This window comes from Strigops habroptila, chromosome 10 (genome assembly GCF_004027225.2).
Source record: "Strigops habroptila isolate Jane chromosome 10, bStrHab1.2.pri, whole genome shotgun sequence".
NCBI lineage: Eukaryota > Metazoa > Chordata > Aves > Psittaciformes > Psittacidae > Strigops > Strigops habroptila.
In genome coordinates, this window is record NC_046359.1 from 11,329,143 (window position 1) to 11,344,353 (window position 15,211).

At 39.3% G+C, this 15,211-nt stretch overlaps 1 protein-coding gene across 1 annotated transcript; it reads left to right on the top strand.

Moving 5' to 3' along the window:
* The first annotated feature begins 4,389 nt into the window (after positions 1-4,389).
* CCR6 (C-C motif chemokine receptor 6) lies at positions 4,390-9,576 on the top strand. The gene is made up of 3 exons (XM_030499766.1): positions 4,390-4,470; positions 7,538-7,611; positions 8,491-9,576. The coding sequence occupies exons 2-3, from the start codon at positions 7,603-7,605 to the stop codon at positions 9,574-9,576; spliced, it is 1,095 nt and encodes a 364-aa protein (XP_030355626.1). The 5' UTR covers positions 4,390-4,470; positions 7,538-7,602.
* The last annotated feature ends 5,635 nt before the right edge of the window (positions 9,577-15,211 follow it).

Below are 15,211 nucleotides of genomic sequence, written 5' to 3' on the forward strand. Positions count from 1 at the left end.
ACTTGTGTTTTTCATCAACATTTTCTCCAAGAAAATATTTTTAACCAGCTTTCTGAAGCCAGTGATTATCAATGGGAGGATACGCTTACTGCTCTTTATGCTTCTTTCTGGATGCCAGGCCAGCTGGGAACTAGACTGGTTCTAAGAAGTGATGCTGCAGTGGAGCAGAGGAGTACTTAGGGTATGACTGTGCTCTTCCTGCAGAAATTCCATGTCCAGTATGAGAAAAAATCACCTCTGAATCTTTACTATTTTCACATGACGATCAAACTGTTTCCCATCAATTCTTTTTAGTTTCTCTCCATTTTCAAATTAAATAGCAAGTGCATTGGTTGAAGAAAACTGACAGATTGTGAGGTTTTACATATGCAGTCTCCGCTAGGGGCGAGACACAAACACTCGTTATGCAGTCTCTTTCCTTCCCAAGTACTCTGTTTAGAACCACAGACCATTTAATCTCCTGAGTCCTATTTGCTCCCATGGCAAAAGCCCTGTAGAAAGCCTTCAGGAGGGCTCCATCTTCTCCAACTGGTTTGGCAGAGGTGATCAAGTAATTAAAACATTGATGGATAGCAGTCTAGCAGTCACTGTGGGACAGAAGTCAGTGATGGGATCATGTTATTTCAGTCCCTGACACCTGCATGAGGAGGGCTGCAACTGACGCCAGAGGCTAGATGGAATCAGGTGGGAGTGAGGCTGAAAATGTGAACAAAAAAGATCAAAGGGAAAGTGAGTGGTACTACAAAATGCAATGCTGGGGGGAAATTATGAACACAAGAGATGGAAATAAGAGAAATGTAGAAAAGCTGAACAAAGAAAGAGGAAGAAATAGGGAGAACAAAAAACTAAATACAGAAATACCAAAACCAGAAAAAACCATGTTTGACAGGGAATGAAAAGCCAGATGCAAACAAAAGAAGGAAAGTTTTAAAGAATTAATGAGAAAAAAACCCTACCATATTGCCAATACAGGATGATAATGTTAAAAAAAAAAAAAAAAAGGTAAAAAATAGGTAATAACCTGAATGTAAATATATAGTTTACATTTTGTAGTCTGGAGAGACTAGAACCTCAGCTAGATGGCTAACTTTCTGAATTAGATCAGACTGATCTAAATTTAACTGAACAAACATTAAAGCAGGATGGAACAGCATGGGGTGTGTGTGCCGACTTTCTTTTAGAATTTAACCCACCCCCAAGTCATTCCAGAAGAAGCATGTGGATTCTGGAATAACCCAGATGATGGTTTTGTTTTCCTTATCTTTCAATATTTTCTTTCCTTAATTAGTAGTGACAGAAAACTAAAGTGGTGAGATTTGAGAAACCACAATAACCATTAGCTAAATGAGTGTAGATTTCCTTTCAGGGCTCTAACATATGAACAAAAACTAACTATATGTGGGGGCTCCATTTGCATAACATGCAGATTTTCAAATAGTTGTGATGAAAAGAAAAAACCCTTTCCACTTGCAACAGTGTGAAGTGAAGCACAAAGCATCTGCAAGGAAGGCTGTCTGGGTTTTGTAACTGGGTCAAAAGAAAACGTGCTGAGAAGGTAAGTTGAACTAATTAACTTATATTAGCTTGGGCATTCACCTACATGGTGAATTCTTCACCTTCTGAAAGACTTATTCATGCTGAATATTGAATATATTGCAGACTAAAAGCATGAGATACTCAGAAAACAGCTGAATACAGAACAAGATGAGCAATAGCTTTTGCAATGGATAAGCTAAAATTCTGATTTATCTTTTAATTAACCATGAAAATTCTTATTTATCTTTTAATGACTCTCATTCCATGAATTAGTGTTGATAGTATTCAGCTGCTTCACAGGCTGGTCTGTCAGTATTCCAAAAGCAGGCTGTTGTCTGAGTGAGGTGCTGGAAGCTGTTACTAGCAGCAGAAGTGCTTGTTTGAATATGGACTACAATCATCATGGATTTAGTCGGTGACTTGAAGTCACATACATTTTTGTAATACAGAAGGATTTTCTACTTCTATTACTTATTATTTGCTGCTTACATGATTGCCATGAGATAGGTTCGTCTGTGTGTAATGAAGTTTGCTTTACAAGATGTAGATCCACTTCTTTAGTCTCAGTGTTATGAGAAAGCAGCTCTTAAAAGGTTCACAGTGAAATGGCTCACAGTGAAATACGGGCAAGTTCCTTTACCAACATAGAATGTACTCTTACTCTGAATTTGCTGTTTTTAACAGGATTTGAGCCCATGTTTCAAAATGTCAGAGACTGTGATGAAAATGTTATGATGGAAATTTTTATGAATTATGAAATCATACAGTGCAAAGTACTTTACCATTGTGATTAAGGATGTCTCGGAAGAGTCATAAGGTCTGGGCAGCTTTCCAATCATCTCAATGTAGACAACCAAAATGCAGTGCAGTTTTTTTAGCACCCTTCACCACATCACTGCTCATGCACCCTTCCCACTCACCCCCTGCCTCTGTGCTGCCCTTTCACATTGCCCAACAGCTCAGCTCTCCTTGCTTATCTTCATAGGCCAGTTAAAGCATAGGTTTCCTTCAGCAACTGCTGCAAGTCACTAAACCTGGACTGCTTCAGGCATCAAAGATGCACTGGCGAGCATGGTGGCTACTGTCCCATGTGGCTACTGTCCCACAGACCACAAAGGTCCATTAAGTGCCATGTCCTGCTTCTGAAGATGGCCAGATACAGACACCTGGGGAGAAGAACATCTGCCTCTTGACTTGTTCATCCTTGAAGCTTTTAGGAATCTGTTTTTTGACCATTACTGCGCTCTGGACTTTTAACTGCAGCTGCTAGTTTGATTTATCAATAGAAATTCAAAATAGAGATAATCTTTCAACAATTGTTTCTCTTGGCCTTCTATTCACCTCTTCTGCTCTGCACTGAAACTTACACATCTTCTTTCCTCCATGTAACTTTACCAGGCCATATTTCAAATACACAACTACATTATGGATTTAATCATAACCTTTCCCATATCTGTAATGACAGGGAACAGTTTAGTCCAAACAGCAATAAGGAGGCCAAATTAATCTTACAGTGAGTTATCTGAACCACAGTCCAGACAGATTTCACACTTTTTTGGCTTTGTATGCATCAAACAGTGAAGATGGCTTTTCAGCAGTAACAATCAAAGCGTGCATGCACTGTGTTCACACACGCTCACACACACTCACACGTATAGGAAAAAACAAAACTTGCATTTCAGGGTTTTTAAGTATCTTTGTGTTGATCTATGCAAATATGTCGGGATTTTGTCATAGCTGCAGTCAAGGTCTTGGTTCCCATGAAAATCAGCCATTGAGAAAATTAAATGTGCCTGCTTAAATTAGAATGAACCATTATGACATGATACTCTAAATCTACTAGGTCATATTTTGACACTGTGCAGCATTTTGGTTTTGTTCCCTGGGTACGGTTAGCAGAAATCAGTGCCATACTGAAGCTGTTAGGAAGCCACTGCTATTGTTATATGCTCAGTTTTGAAAAAGAGATGAGTGTGATATCTAATACCCTGCATTTCTTTAGCTCCAGCATTCTACTAATTTACTCATATCTTACAAGGCTGTCTGTATTAATGCCATCTGGTGTCTCTAACGAGTTCTCAAGCTCCAACTGAAAGTTCACACACACAATTTCTGAAATAAATGAAGAGTTTGAAGGGTTTTTTTACTAGTTGTGTTTTTCCTGCTATGCAACATCTAAGTTGTCATCAGAAACTAAGGTCTGGAAAAGAAACATCATAAAATAAAATATCTTCATGTTTACTTTCAACTAACTTTAACAACAGATCTGAACAGAATGCACACAAACAGCAAATGTTTCTACCAAACAGGCAAATACAATTGCACGTTCCTTCTTCAGCTTGCATATTTTGTGTTAGCAGTTCAGACAAAACGTTGGGATAATGTGCACCTTGAAATGTACCAGATTATTATTTTTTTCTCCAGAAAACCAGCAATTATTCAGTTTGGTAGCTAACACTTGTCTCAGTTACAGTAACTACTGTAAGTGATCATGCTGATTTAAGTGATTAATGATTAAACTGCCTATCTGCATGACATGAAGCACACCCTTTGCAAAAATAGACCATCATTCAGCATGTGTTTTGAGCACAGTGAAATTAACGCCCTACTTTTTATGATTCTAATGCTAGCACATTAGCCGTAGGTAGCCTAATTACTAAATGACTTGCTTCCAGGTTGCATGCTTCCAGCACAGATAAGGTTAAATATTTTCCTTTACGTAAAAAAGCAGGTTATTGTTATTGCTTGTCAGGAGGAAGTGGTGATTATTTCAATTTAACTCTGTACCTTTAACTATTGCTTTTATTTCTTGTTTTTCAAATTAAAGTGTGCTCCTGTTGAGGCTGATGGTAAATGTGCTTGAGGCAGCCACAAAAGAATGTAACAGAATCACACATCCTCTTTCGCATGATCTTCAGACCATTTTCAAATCTGGTAAGTACTAAAATAAAATAGGTGATCTATAATGTATATCTATATATGATGAATGTTTTAAACCAAACACGTTAAGTTGGAGTGTTCTTACAATGGAGGGCAGTGCATAAAAAATACTTCTTGATTCCCTCCAAGTACTGAGAATTTTTTACCTTATAGAATTCTGTCTGTTTCCTGAGGTCTTTCTTTATCTATTGTCTTTTGCTTGTATAGTTCAAATGATGTATTCATATTTAAGATTGTAGTTTAGTCTTACTTTTGAGTACTGACTTATTGCTTTCATAGTGAAAAGAAATATGATAATGTGGATAAAGTGGAAAAATAATAAGTTAAAAAAAGCAAGGCTTCTATACTTAATAGTCAGAACATAAGTATGTTTGTGTCCACATACACAGACATTTGTCCATATGTAGTATACGAACAACGTTAGATCACACACACACCATATATATGTGGAAATGTATTTTTCATAATTACCTAATACATTAATGTTATAAAAAGCCATAAATATGCAGATTATAAATCATAAAGGTGCATATTGAAAGTCTGTTAGAAAGATTTAAATTTAAAAGAAAATTGTGTTTCTAGAGTTCGGATTTCACTTCCTTTGCAGCCAGTGCATCTTTTTACTAACTTCAGTGAATGCTGTTTTAAATTCAGAAAAGGAAATCAGCTCAAGAGCTTTAAATCAGATTCTAAATCTGATCTGTGTGATTCTGGTTTCAGTTGAGTCCTTCTCTACTACTCTCATACCAACCATTCTCATGAAGTTTTGCCGGACAGTGGAAGTCCTTTTCTGAATAAATGTGTTACTGGTGATGCCTTTGTGAATTCCTATGGCATCAGGGAGAGCACAGAGTTCTCCTGTCATGTGTAGCTGTTGTTCCCTGCAGGCTTCTGCTGAGCTCTTCTGAGGGCTAGAGATCCCTTCTTCAGTGCTAATCTGAAGAGACCTCCTTTCTTAGCCCTGCTTGCAGGCTGCAGGCATTTCTTGTAAATGCCTTCACCCTGTCTTCTTCTACACATTATACTTACTTATATCTGGCTAAGTGGAAGGAAGATTGATTGTTTTATAGAGAATATACACTCTCAGGGCTCTCTTTGTGCATTTTAACCATGTATGTCCTAGAAAGATATGAATATTGTATACCTAGAAAGATATTTTTCTTACAACAATAAAATAACAGTTTCTAAAATAACAATCTAGACCAGTGCCCATTTAGTGCTGTCTCACTGAAGAGTTACTGTAGTTGCAGCCAAGTGCAAAGGGTAACAGAAACATCTAGCAAGGGCATGGGCATCTGGCTGGCTGTGGTCAGAGGACGGTAAAGCAGCAGGTGGAGACTAGAGTTGCTCAAAGATGGTCTGGGGGGACCACAGCCCCGGGTGAACTGTACAACCTACCTGCTTGCCTTATCTTTCTACATGTGAGAGACACTTTAAAGTGTTTAAAGCCTGCTTCAGAAGGTGTTCACGCGCTTTCAGGCTGTCATATGCCTGCAGCTTCTAAAAATCAGCTTTGAAAAACCAGCAGAGGAAGCAGAGGTGGTTAAAGATTTATTTAAAGGCAAGGAAAACCAGAGAAGCTGTGATGCTTAAGCAAAATCATATAGTATGGCTCTTTACCCATCTGCAGCCTTCTGTCATGAGCCAGCCTCCCCGAAAGAGTCATAGAGAGTCTCATCCTTACTGTGCTTTTGGAGAGTGTTTGGTGCTTTTCCTCCCCAGCTTCCCAATTATATCTGGGCTGCATCTGCCCCACTTTCACAGATTATCTGTCTTTCTCTCTCTCCCTCAAAATTCAGGTAATTCCCAGACAGGAAGGATTTGTTTAGCTAGACTTAAAGTTGTCCTGTGCACATTCCCTAATTAGCAACACAACTAACAAAAAGCAGACGAAGTCTAGACAAAACTATCATTCACAGCATTAGCAAACACAGGACCTCATGTCATCCAGTCCCTGCAATTACTGAATTGCTGGTATGTGTCAGTCTCACAGAGCAGCTGATGGAAAGGAGGACTGAACTCATGCAGGGGAATGCTGAGGAACTACATCTCCTGCCCGTGGGTTCCTGTGTAAAGTTAAACAAGTCATTTAAGCCCAGCTTTGTGCATGTAGCTGCCAATGGCATGTTCGTCATTTTATCTGTCTGTGACTTTAGACTCTGAGGTCTGATCTGCAGAAGTCTGAGCTTGGCTGCAACCAGAGTCAATGGATTTAATCCTTTACACAACTGAAGCCCTTCATAATGCTAAGCCCTCTTAAAAGTGATGTTGAGGGGGACAGGCATCTTAAACTGAATATTTCAAGTGGATACTTACTCTAATGACTCAGTTCTCAGGTTGTTTCCCTGTAAAATAAATGTAATAATAATTTCTCACCACAGGCTGTTGTGCAAATTAATTACCGTTTGTAAAATATTTCAGTATCACAGTGATGAAGAAATATATTATTTTCATAAAGTGCAGCCTATAACACAAAGACCCGAATGCTGACCAAAGGAAAAACAACAGTAGTGCTCAGTCTGTTCATATGTTGTATACTATCCTTTACACAGAAGAATGCAATTATCCTGGCAGTCATAGTTAACCTCAATAGTGTAATAAAAAACATCAAGTAATGTGATGTTAAAAGTGCTGAGACACACTGATAAAATGCCAGAGCAAAAAATCAAAAAGTAGCAGTGCCATATTACTGTTAAGGCATATACTAAGTTAGTTCTGTTTATTTGTGCTGTATTCCCCTCAAAACACTGATTTCTTGTGGTGCAAAGTCAACGTGAAGTAGAAGTCACATATTCTCATATATCATTTATTACCTCCATAAATAAACATTCCATAGGTAAGACTGTGCTTTCAATGATACTGATACAAATCACCCACTTTCCACAACTGCACGTTGTGCTGCAGAAATGTGTGATTTGTTGGGATGCTCCTCTGTGTTGTTGATACAGTCAAAGTGATGAGATTCTTCTTTGAAGAAAAGTTTTATTTCCAATCGTTGAAATAAATTGTTCACATGTCTTGTGCTGGTTTCCCAATCCAATCTACTTTATTTTCTTTACAGAAATACTTGGGAAAGTATTTTGAAGTTCTCAACATATTTTACTTTCTGAGAGGTGTACTGCCAAAATGAATTGTGTAAGTACTTAATTGATAAACTATGTTAGCACATCAATAAAACAATGGATCTGGAAGTCCCAGCTCTTTGAGGTTGCTGGTTCAAATGCCCTAATCGCAGGAGTGATTAGCTGAAGAGATGTTTCTGACAGCAGAGTTTGATGTCAAAGCACACTGTTTATTGGGTTTGCACTCTCCTAATGTAACTATAGGTTTGGCGTTTGTGGTGTGTGTCTCAGGTTAGCCTTCCTGGTTTGCCTGTCTAGCTGAGTGGAGAGAAGTAATCATTCTGGGGCTTGATTTAGACAAGCTACATTAGTATGAAATGTAGAACATGCTAGAAGATCCTGTTCCCACCCCTTGATGACACTTAAGGAAGTCTAGACCCCAACTTCAAATTCAGACTTTTATACTATAAGGTCTTCTGTGGCAGCAGACTAATCCTTTCTGCATAACATATACAACGATGGAAACCTTTGGTCCACCAAAAAAGATTATCTCCATGTTCGTATTTTAATTCAGGTTTTACGAAATTCCTGAGTTAGTCTCCTCTGCAGTGCTAAATGCGTTTGTAATTGGGCTGTGTAATTGCTGTAAACAGTGTAAAACAGTGTAAAGGAGAAAATAGTGATGTGGACTATCTTTAGATGAGTTTGATACTGGCTTGAAGCTGAGACATGGGAAGGACTGAACAGAAGTATTACAGTTATCATAAGGGAAATTTCACTTGTATTTCAGATCAGCAAGCCCTGTTTTGATTTCAAATCAAAACTTTTATACCAAGTTTTGAAAGATTTCCAAAGTACTGTATTTGTATGACTTTGTTATGTATCATCTTTCTACTATGTAGAAATTAGAGATTAATACCTCTGTGTTAATTGGTGACCTTTTCTTTTACAGACAGAGTCTTGTACCGCAGAATATCAATATTATTCAGACTACGCTTCTCTAATCACACAACCTTGTTCTAAACTGGAAGTCAGGAACTTCACAAAAGCATTTCTGCCAGTTGCATATTCATTGATTTGTATCATTGGCCTAGTTGGTAACATCTTTGTAGTGATGACCTTTGCTTTATACGAAAGAACCAAGTCCATGACGGATGTGTACCTCCTCAACATGGCCATAGCAGACATACTGTTTGTTCTCACTCTTCCACTGTGGGCAGTGAATTATGCTGCCGATGAATGGATTTTTGGTGATTTCGTTTGCAAAATCACCAGAGGTATCTATGCAATCAACTTCAGCTGTGGCATGCTGCTTCTGGCCTTTATCAGCGTGGACCGGTACATTGCTATTGTACAGGCAACAAGGTCATTTAAACTCAGGGCGAGAACACTCGCATACAGTAAACTCATTTGTTTGGCCGTGTGGGTATCATCAATTTTAGTCTCTACTTCCTCTTTTCTATACAGCGAAAGTTACAGCTTCTCCACCAATGAAACCAAAGAGATTTGTGATCAGAAATTCGATAGAATGTCTGAAAGCACGATGTTGAAATCACTGCTGTTGTGTCTACAAGTTGGATTTGGATTTTTCATACCTTTCATATTCATGATTTTTTGTTATACATTCATAGTCAAATCCCTACAACAAGCTCAGAATTCCAAAAGAAACAAAGCAATCCGTGTGATTGTATTAATTGTAGCTGTTTTCCTACTTTGCCAGGTACCTTATAATATTGTTCTTCTTGTGACAGCCATAAATATGGGCAAGATAGACAAATCTTGTGAAAATGACAAGATAATGGCCTATGCAAAATACACCACTGAAGCTATAGCATTTTTACACTGCTGCATGAACCCTGTGCTTTATGCGTTTATTGGAGTAAAGTTCAGAAGTTATTTTGTGAAGATAATGAAGGACCTATGGTGCATGAGGTACAAGAAATACAATAAACGTAGTTCAAGGACAAACTCTGATATTTATCATTCAAGACAGACCAGTGAAACTCTGACTGACAATGGATCTTCTTTTACTATATAATACAATTTGAACCCCATTACTACTGAAGGACTCTTCTCACTGAGCAACCCATACCAGTGTCACTGTGCTTGTGACTGCAAGTCGTTTGAGCTTCTCTGACCTTTAAGGGACCTGCCACGTTCTACAGCTCCTCTCAGGAAAAGAATTAAAACAAAAGAATGACATCGTCCCATGGAAAATTGAAATCATGCTCACCTCTCTAACATTCACAATCTTCTAAAGTGCAGTCTCTTAGAATTATCAGGAAAATGAAGTTTGCAGAGGAACCCTCCTTGTTTTCTAAGAAAAAGTGCATTTCATGTGTCCTACATCACTGAAATATCCCCACAATATGAAGTAAATTAATCAGGTTATGTCCAGGCTCATTCTACTTATGTTTATGTTGTTTCTGTCTACTACTTCTCCTGGAAATCCTATTTAAGTCTAGGTCTACACTCTGCTTTTGCTGCAGACAGGTCACACTGTGACAATAGTAACGTAAAGAGATGGCATTTTGAGCGAAGCATAGTAAGGAAAACAAACAGAAATGAAGAAACAGGCTTAAGGATGCTGACATAGTGGTCTTAGGTGCTAGGTCTCGTAGGCCCAGTACTACGCTCCCCCTGCTCATTGGGACCTTCTTATACCAAGGCTAAGGGTGGTCAAAGCCAACAGAGAATATTAGAAGAATAGAAAATTATTAATTAAAGAGAACATTTAAATAACCATAGAAAGGTTTTATGATATCTCCAGAGAGTGTTTTCTGAACAGAGAATGGGGCTTTGCTTGAGAGATTCTTGTCTTCTTTAGGCACAGGATTCAGGTTCTAGAATAGCTGATACCCTGGTGGATGTCTCTTTGTGAAAAGTTGTTTCTTTCTAGCTGAAATTCACACTCCACTTTTTAAAAGGCAGCAAACTGTACAGAACTGCAAGATTTCTGACACTTTTTGTTGGAACTTCATCAGTGACAAAACTTGATGCATTTCTTGGTATTTAGCTACCATTAGTGAAGTTTTGTTAAGAATGGATTTACTAGCAAAAATGTGCATATATAAAATCTACGTTAGTAGCTTCACAAATTATTAAGGACTATATCTATAAATAAGAACAGCATCTGGCTTAATTAGATCAGAAGTTTTACTGAGTCAGCATTTGGCTCACTACGAATATAGGAATATTTATAATAAATGCAATTAGTTCTACCTAGCCGTGACTTTTCAGCAAATCCTCAATGGATCTTCTGCTCATTGAGTGAGCTTCACCACACCATAGCAGTCATGGTGGGATGGCAAGATTGACAGGAACAGGAACTGGAGGGCAGAGGGGCAGGGTGGAGGGGAGAAGAGGAGCACCATTCTTTGGAGTCTGCTGGAGTACCTGCCAGTCCTCCACAGTTCTGCTGCATGAAAGCATAAACTATGTGTCTGGATTTGCTGTTGTGTGGGATGTTGCACTCCTACACTGTGTAAATTAATGCAATTTGCAGATTGCTGTTTTCCTTGGTTGTTTTGTTTTATGTTCATGGCTGAAGACACAGTGGAGCTTGGATTACTAACTGACTTGTTCAGTGGCAGTGCAAAGGGCCAAGAACAACAGTGATGGAGCTGAACGTCCCTTGAGGAAGGCCATTGATATGGTGCGGCACAAAACGAGTGCTGTCTTGGATGGTGCAATCCATCCTTGCTTACAGTGCAGTGTGAGGTTCTTAAAGATCAGTGCCAGGTGTGATAAAGATTGCATAGATTTATCATGACTGAATAGCAACTCAGGCAAGAATATGATACAAAATTATGTAAATGCAGATGCATGCATTTGCTGTATATAGCACTGATGATATTCTGGAAGAGAATTCAACAAATAAAAAATGTAACTGAAAAGGAAAAAAATCTCCTCAGATCTAAGAGTTTCTTGCTAATGTATTGCTTTCAAAATATTCTCTCACTCAATGCAAAATCACTCATATCTGAACGACATAGCTCTCTCCCTCAGAGGCTTCACGAAGGAGTGTGCCCTATGGTGGGAAGTTGATGACTGAAGCCCAGTGAGTGCTATGGTGGCTCTTGGGCAGCGCCCTGCAAGGCTCCAAAGCATATGCCCGCCCTCCTGCTGGCCCTGTTGCCATGCTTGCATTGGCCTTCAGCCACTGAACAACCCAAACACCGCCCCAGTAGCTGCCAGGGTGGGGTTAGGGGATGACATGGTGGCCAAAAAACAGTCACTAACCCTGTCACTGTCACTTCAGAGAGGGCTTGCTGACAGATGCTGGGTAGAGATCATAGAATCGTTGGGTTGGAAGGGACCTTCAGAGGTCATCTACTCCAACCCCCCACAATGAGCAGGGACATCTTCAACCAGACCAGGTTGCCCAGAACCACGTCCAGCAGGGATGGCGCATCCACCGCCTCTCTGGGCAACCTGTTCCGGTGTTTCACCACCCTCATTGTGAAGAATATTTTCCCCGCATCCGACCATTACCCCTCATCCTGTTGCAACAAGGTCCCACTAAAAAAGTCTTTCCCCATCTTTCCTATAAGCCTCTTTTAAGAGATGGTGACTTCAGGGGCGGGATGAGTGCACCATGACCTTGTGCAGCAGTTCTTGGATGAAAGGACATCTTCCCTTGGGGGTGAGGGGGGAAGGGTAAGAAAGCAAAGCCGGGGACTTCCCCATGGAGGAGGCTGCCTCACAGGTCTCCAGCCCCTGGTAACCATGAGGGACATTGGCAACTTAGAAATGGCAGTGCTGGGATATCTGCCTCACACGGGAGGCAACACAGCCACCTGGCTGTTGTGCTGTGGGAGGGAAGAATGCTCACTGGAAATGATGTTGTAAGGTAGAAAATGGACCCAGCTGTCCCCTGATTCTTGTGGATGAGAAGTGTTGCTAAGGGAAGGGGGAATGTGGAGCATGTGTAGGACTAAAACAGCATGTGGGGTATGAATTGTGCTGATGTTAAGGTCTTGCTGAAAATCCCGCTTTGAGGTACAGCCAAAATCTCAATTGCCATGAATGATTGCCCTGTCTCTGGGAGAAACAGGGTGAAGGATAGGATGGGCTTTCAAGGGGCTGCTGAGCAGGCGGAACAGCAGTTCCAGTATATGGGGTGCTGGCTTTCTTGCTCAGATTTTGAGTGCAACTAGAGAACAGAAGTGTGGGTAGTTAAAAATTCAATTTATGTGCAACACCTTCTTACCACATTTTTGTGAAATCTACCATAAGGTGAAAGTTCAAGACCAGTTCAGAGCAAAAGCAGTGGAGGAGGAGAACCTCACTGCTCAATGTTCAGCAGCAGGTGGCTGCAGTGGCGAGTTGGCCAGTGGATGCTGCTGATGGGCCCTCAGATATTCTGTCTTTCCTTTGGCAAGCATGTCAACAGGACTGACAGGCGAACTGGGGTTGGTGTAAGGAGTTTAGGGCATGAAAAGAGCACAGATTTATAGGAACTTGGGTGTTACTTTCATAGTAACTTTTCATAGCTTGCTATGGATGCTGCTTTTTACTATTTTCATGTTGTGGTAGCTGTGCAGTACACTGCATAGCAAATACATAGTACAATTTTCTTTTTTGTTGCATGCATTCTGTTGGTTATTTTTAAAGAAAAAAGACTTGGCTTATGTAGGTCCTCATTTCATACCAATTTAAAGAGAGAAGTATACATGAGTCATGTCATGTCATGTCATGTCATGCACACAGAAGATGCAGCTGATAAGCTTCGAGAAGACAATACATATCTTCCTTCAACTGGGAGCTGGGTTGTGGTATTGGTTGCACGTACAAAGACTCTGCTTGTTAGTGAGTTCCATTCTGCTTTTGGAGGCTCCATGGTGGCCCTGCTTGACACTTCTCATTTAAGCAGTTTAGAAGGAAGTAGGTCATCAGTGCACAGCATTAAATAAAGGCATAGTATCTCAGTGCAGACAGCCTAAAGCTATATCTGTTTTCTGACATGTATCATCTTGAAAATGGACCTAATTTATTAATCGGCTCTCCATAAAAAGTGTCAACTTTCTTCCCGTGGTAATTAAATTTTATGTCTTACCTATTCTATTCATATATTAATTTTCTTAGAAGAATGATCACTATAATCTGGTGAACCTTAAAGAGAGTCACAGTGGACAGAAGAGATCAAAGTCATTTGGGCCTTGCTACTAGCAAGGAAAGGCAGAGGAAAGAAAATGGAAATTATATGCAAAGATAGATAGCAGTTGGAGATAATGAGAGAGAACTGAAGAGAAACGGGAAAAAAAACAGTCTAAAGAGGAACATTTTCATGATGGAATGTTATTGGTAATGATTAAGTACATATATATCTCTGATTTTATTATTTAGACCAATCTCTGCTTTGGATCTTTGTGGGGCAATCTTGTTAACTAGGATTGTGAAAATTTGGGGGGGTTTGCCACAAAAGTAGCAAGAAGATGGTACTCATAGCTTTCAGAATTTAGACAGAATTGGAAAAAGTAGTTCTAGATTAAGTTAAAATGATAACATTTTAAATATGTCAAAACAGTTTGTCTCATGAAACATCTAAAATGCTTTGACATTTCCAGTTAGTTTTCAGATACTATAATAAAAACTAAGGAAATGATTTCACAAAACCACTGAAAGAGGCTTATAATGCTTTTAATGCTGCTGCTGAGCAGTCAGGACATTATTCCTTCCTACTACCTCCTGCCACCACCTGTAGGTTAGGAGCTCATACCCTCTTTGAAGCTGTTTATGCAAAATACAGCTCTAAAAAACAAAGCAAAGGAGGATGTTTCACACTTAAATTGTACTACAATCAATAGCTCTTAATTCTCTCTTCTCTCAGCAGTGTAGTTGCAGGTCCTTCAGGCTGAAGAAGGAATTAAATGACGTCTCTTCTACTGTAGGTGAATGACATGGGACCTGGTGGTAATGATGTGACTACTAAACAAGGAGCTGTTCTCTGGGCAGCTTTGAACATAGTTAAGTTCCTTTTATGACAAGTTCCTTAAAAGAAATTCTCCATTTTTGGTTGAAAGAAGTCCGTTATCTAACCTGAGTTGAAAAGCATCTGGGTTTTATTTAGTCAAGAAAACAAAAAGTTATTTTGATGGTGAAAGTTCTTATCCACCAATTCAGGATCCTTTTTCCTACAAACTGAAAACCTTGTCGCTTGTACAATTTTCTTGCTGATATCCATAGTCAGTTTTCTTTGGATTGATGGTATCTAGATGTGCCATTCATATTTTTAGTAGAATCATCATCTTCCCTTTATTTTAATTGCCTTATTATTAGATACATACTGAACTACTTCATTGCCAATTTGATCTATATGTATAAATCTGAGCTAAAGCGGTCAAATTAATATTCTTCCAAAGCTCTAATTCAGTTTTAGCATAGCTTTGTCCTTCCTAGACATTTCTTTTAGTTGATACAAATTAATTTACCAATATATATATTTAATCTGTAATCCCACCCCATGGCGGGGGGGTTGGAACTAGATGATCTTTAAGGTCTCTTCCAACTCAACCCATTCTATGATTCTATGATAAACTTGTGATTCACTGAGAATTAGGGGAAGTAGAGAACACTCAGCTCCTTCTATAAGAAACAATGGGTGATCATTGAGGATAGAGCTTCTCTTCAAAATAGAAAATATCTGTGATCTTGGTTTACATCAACCATAG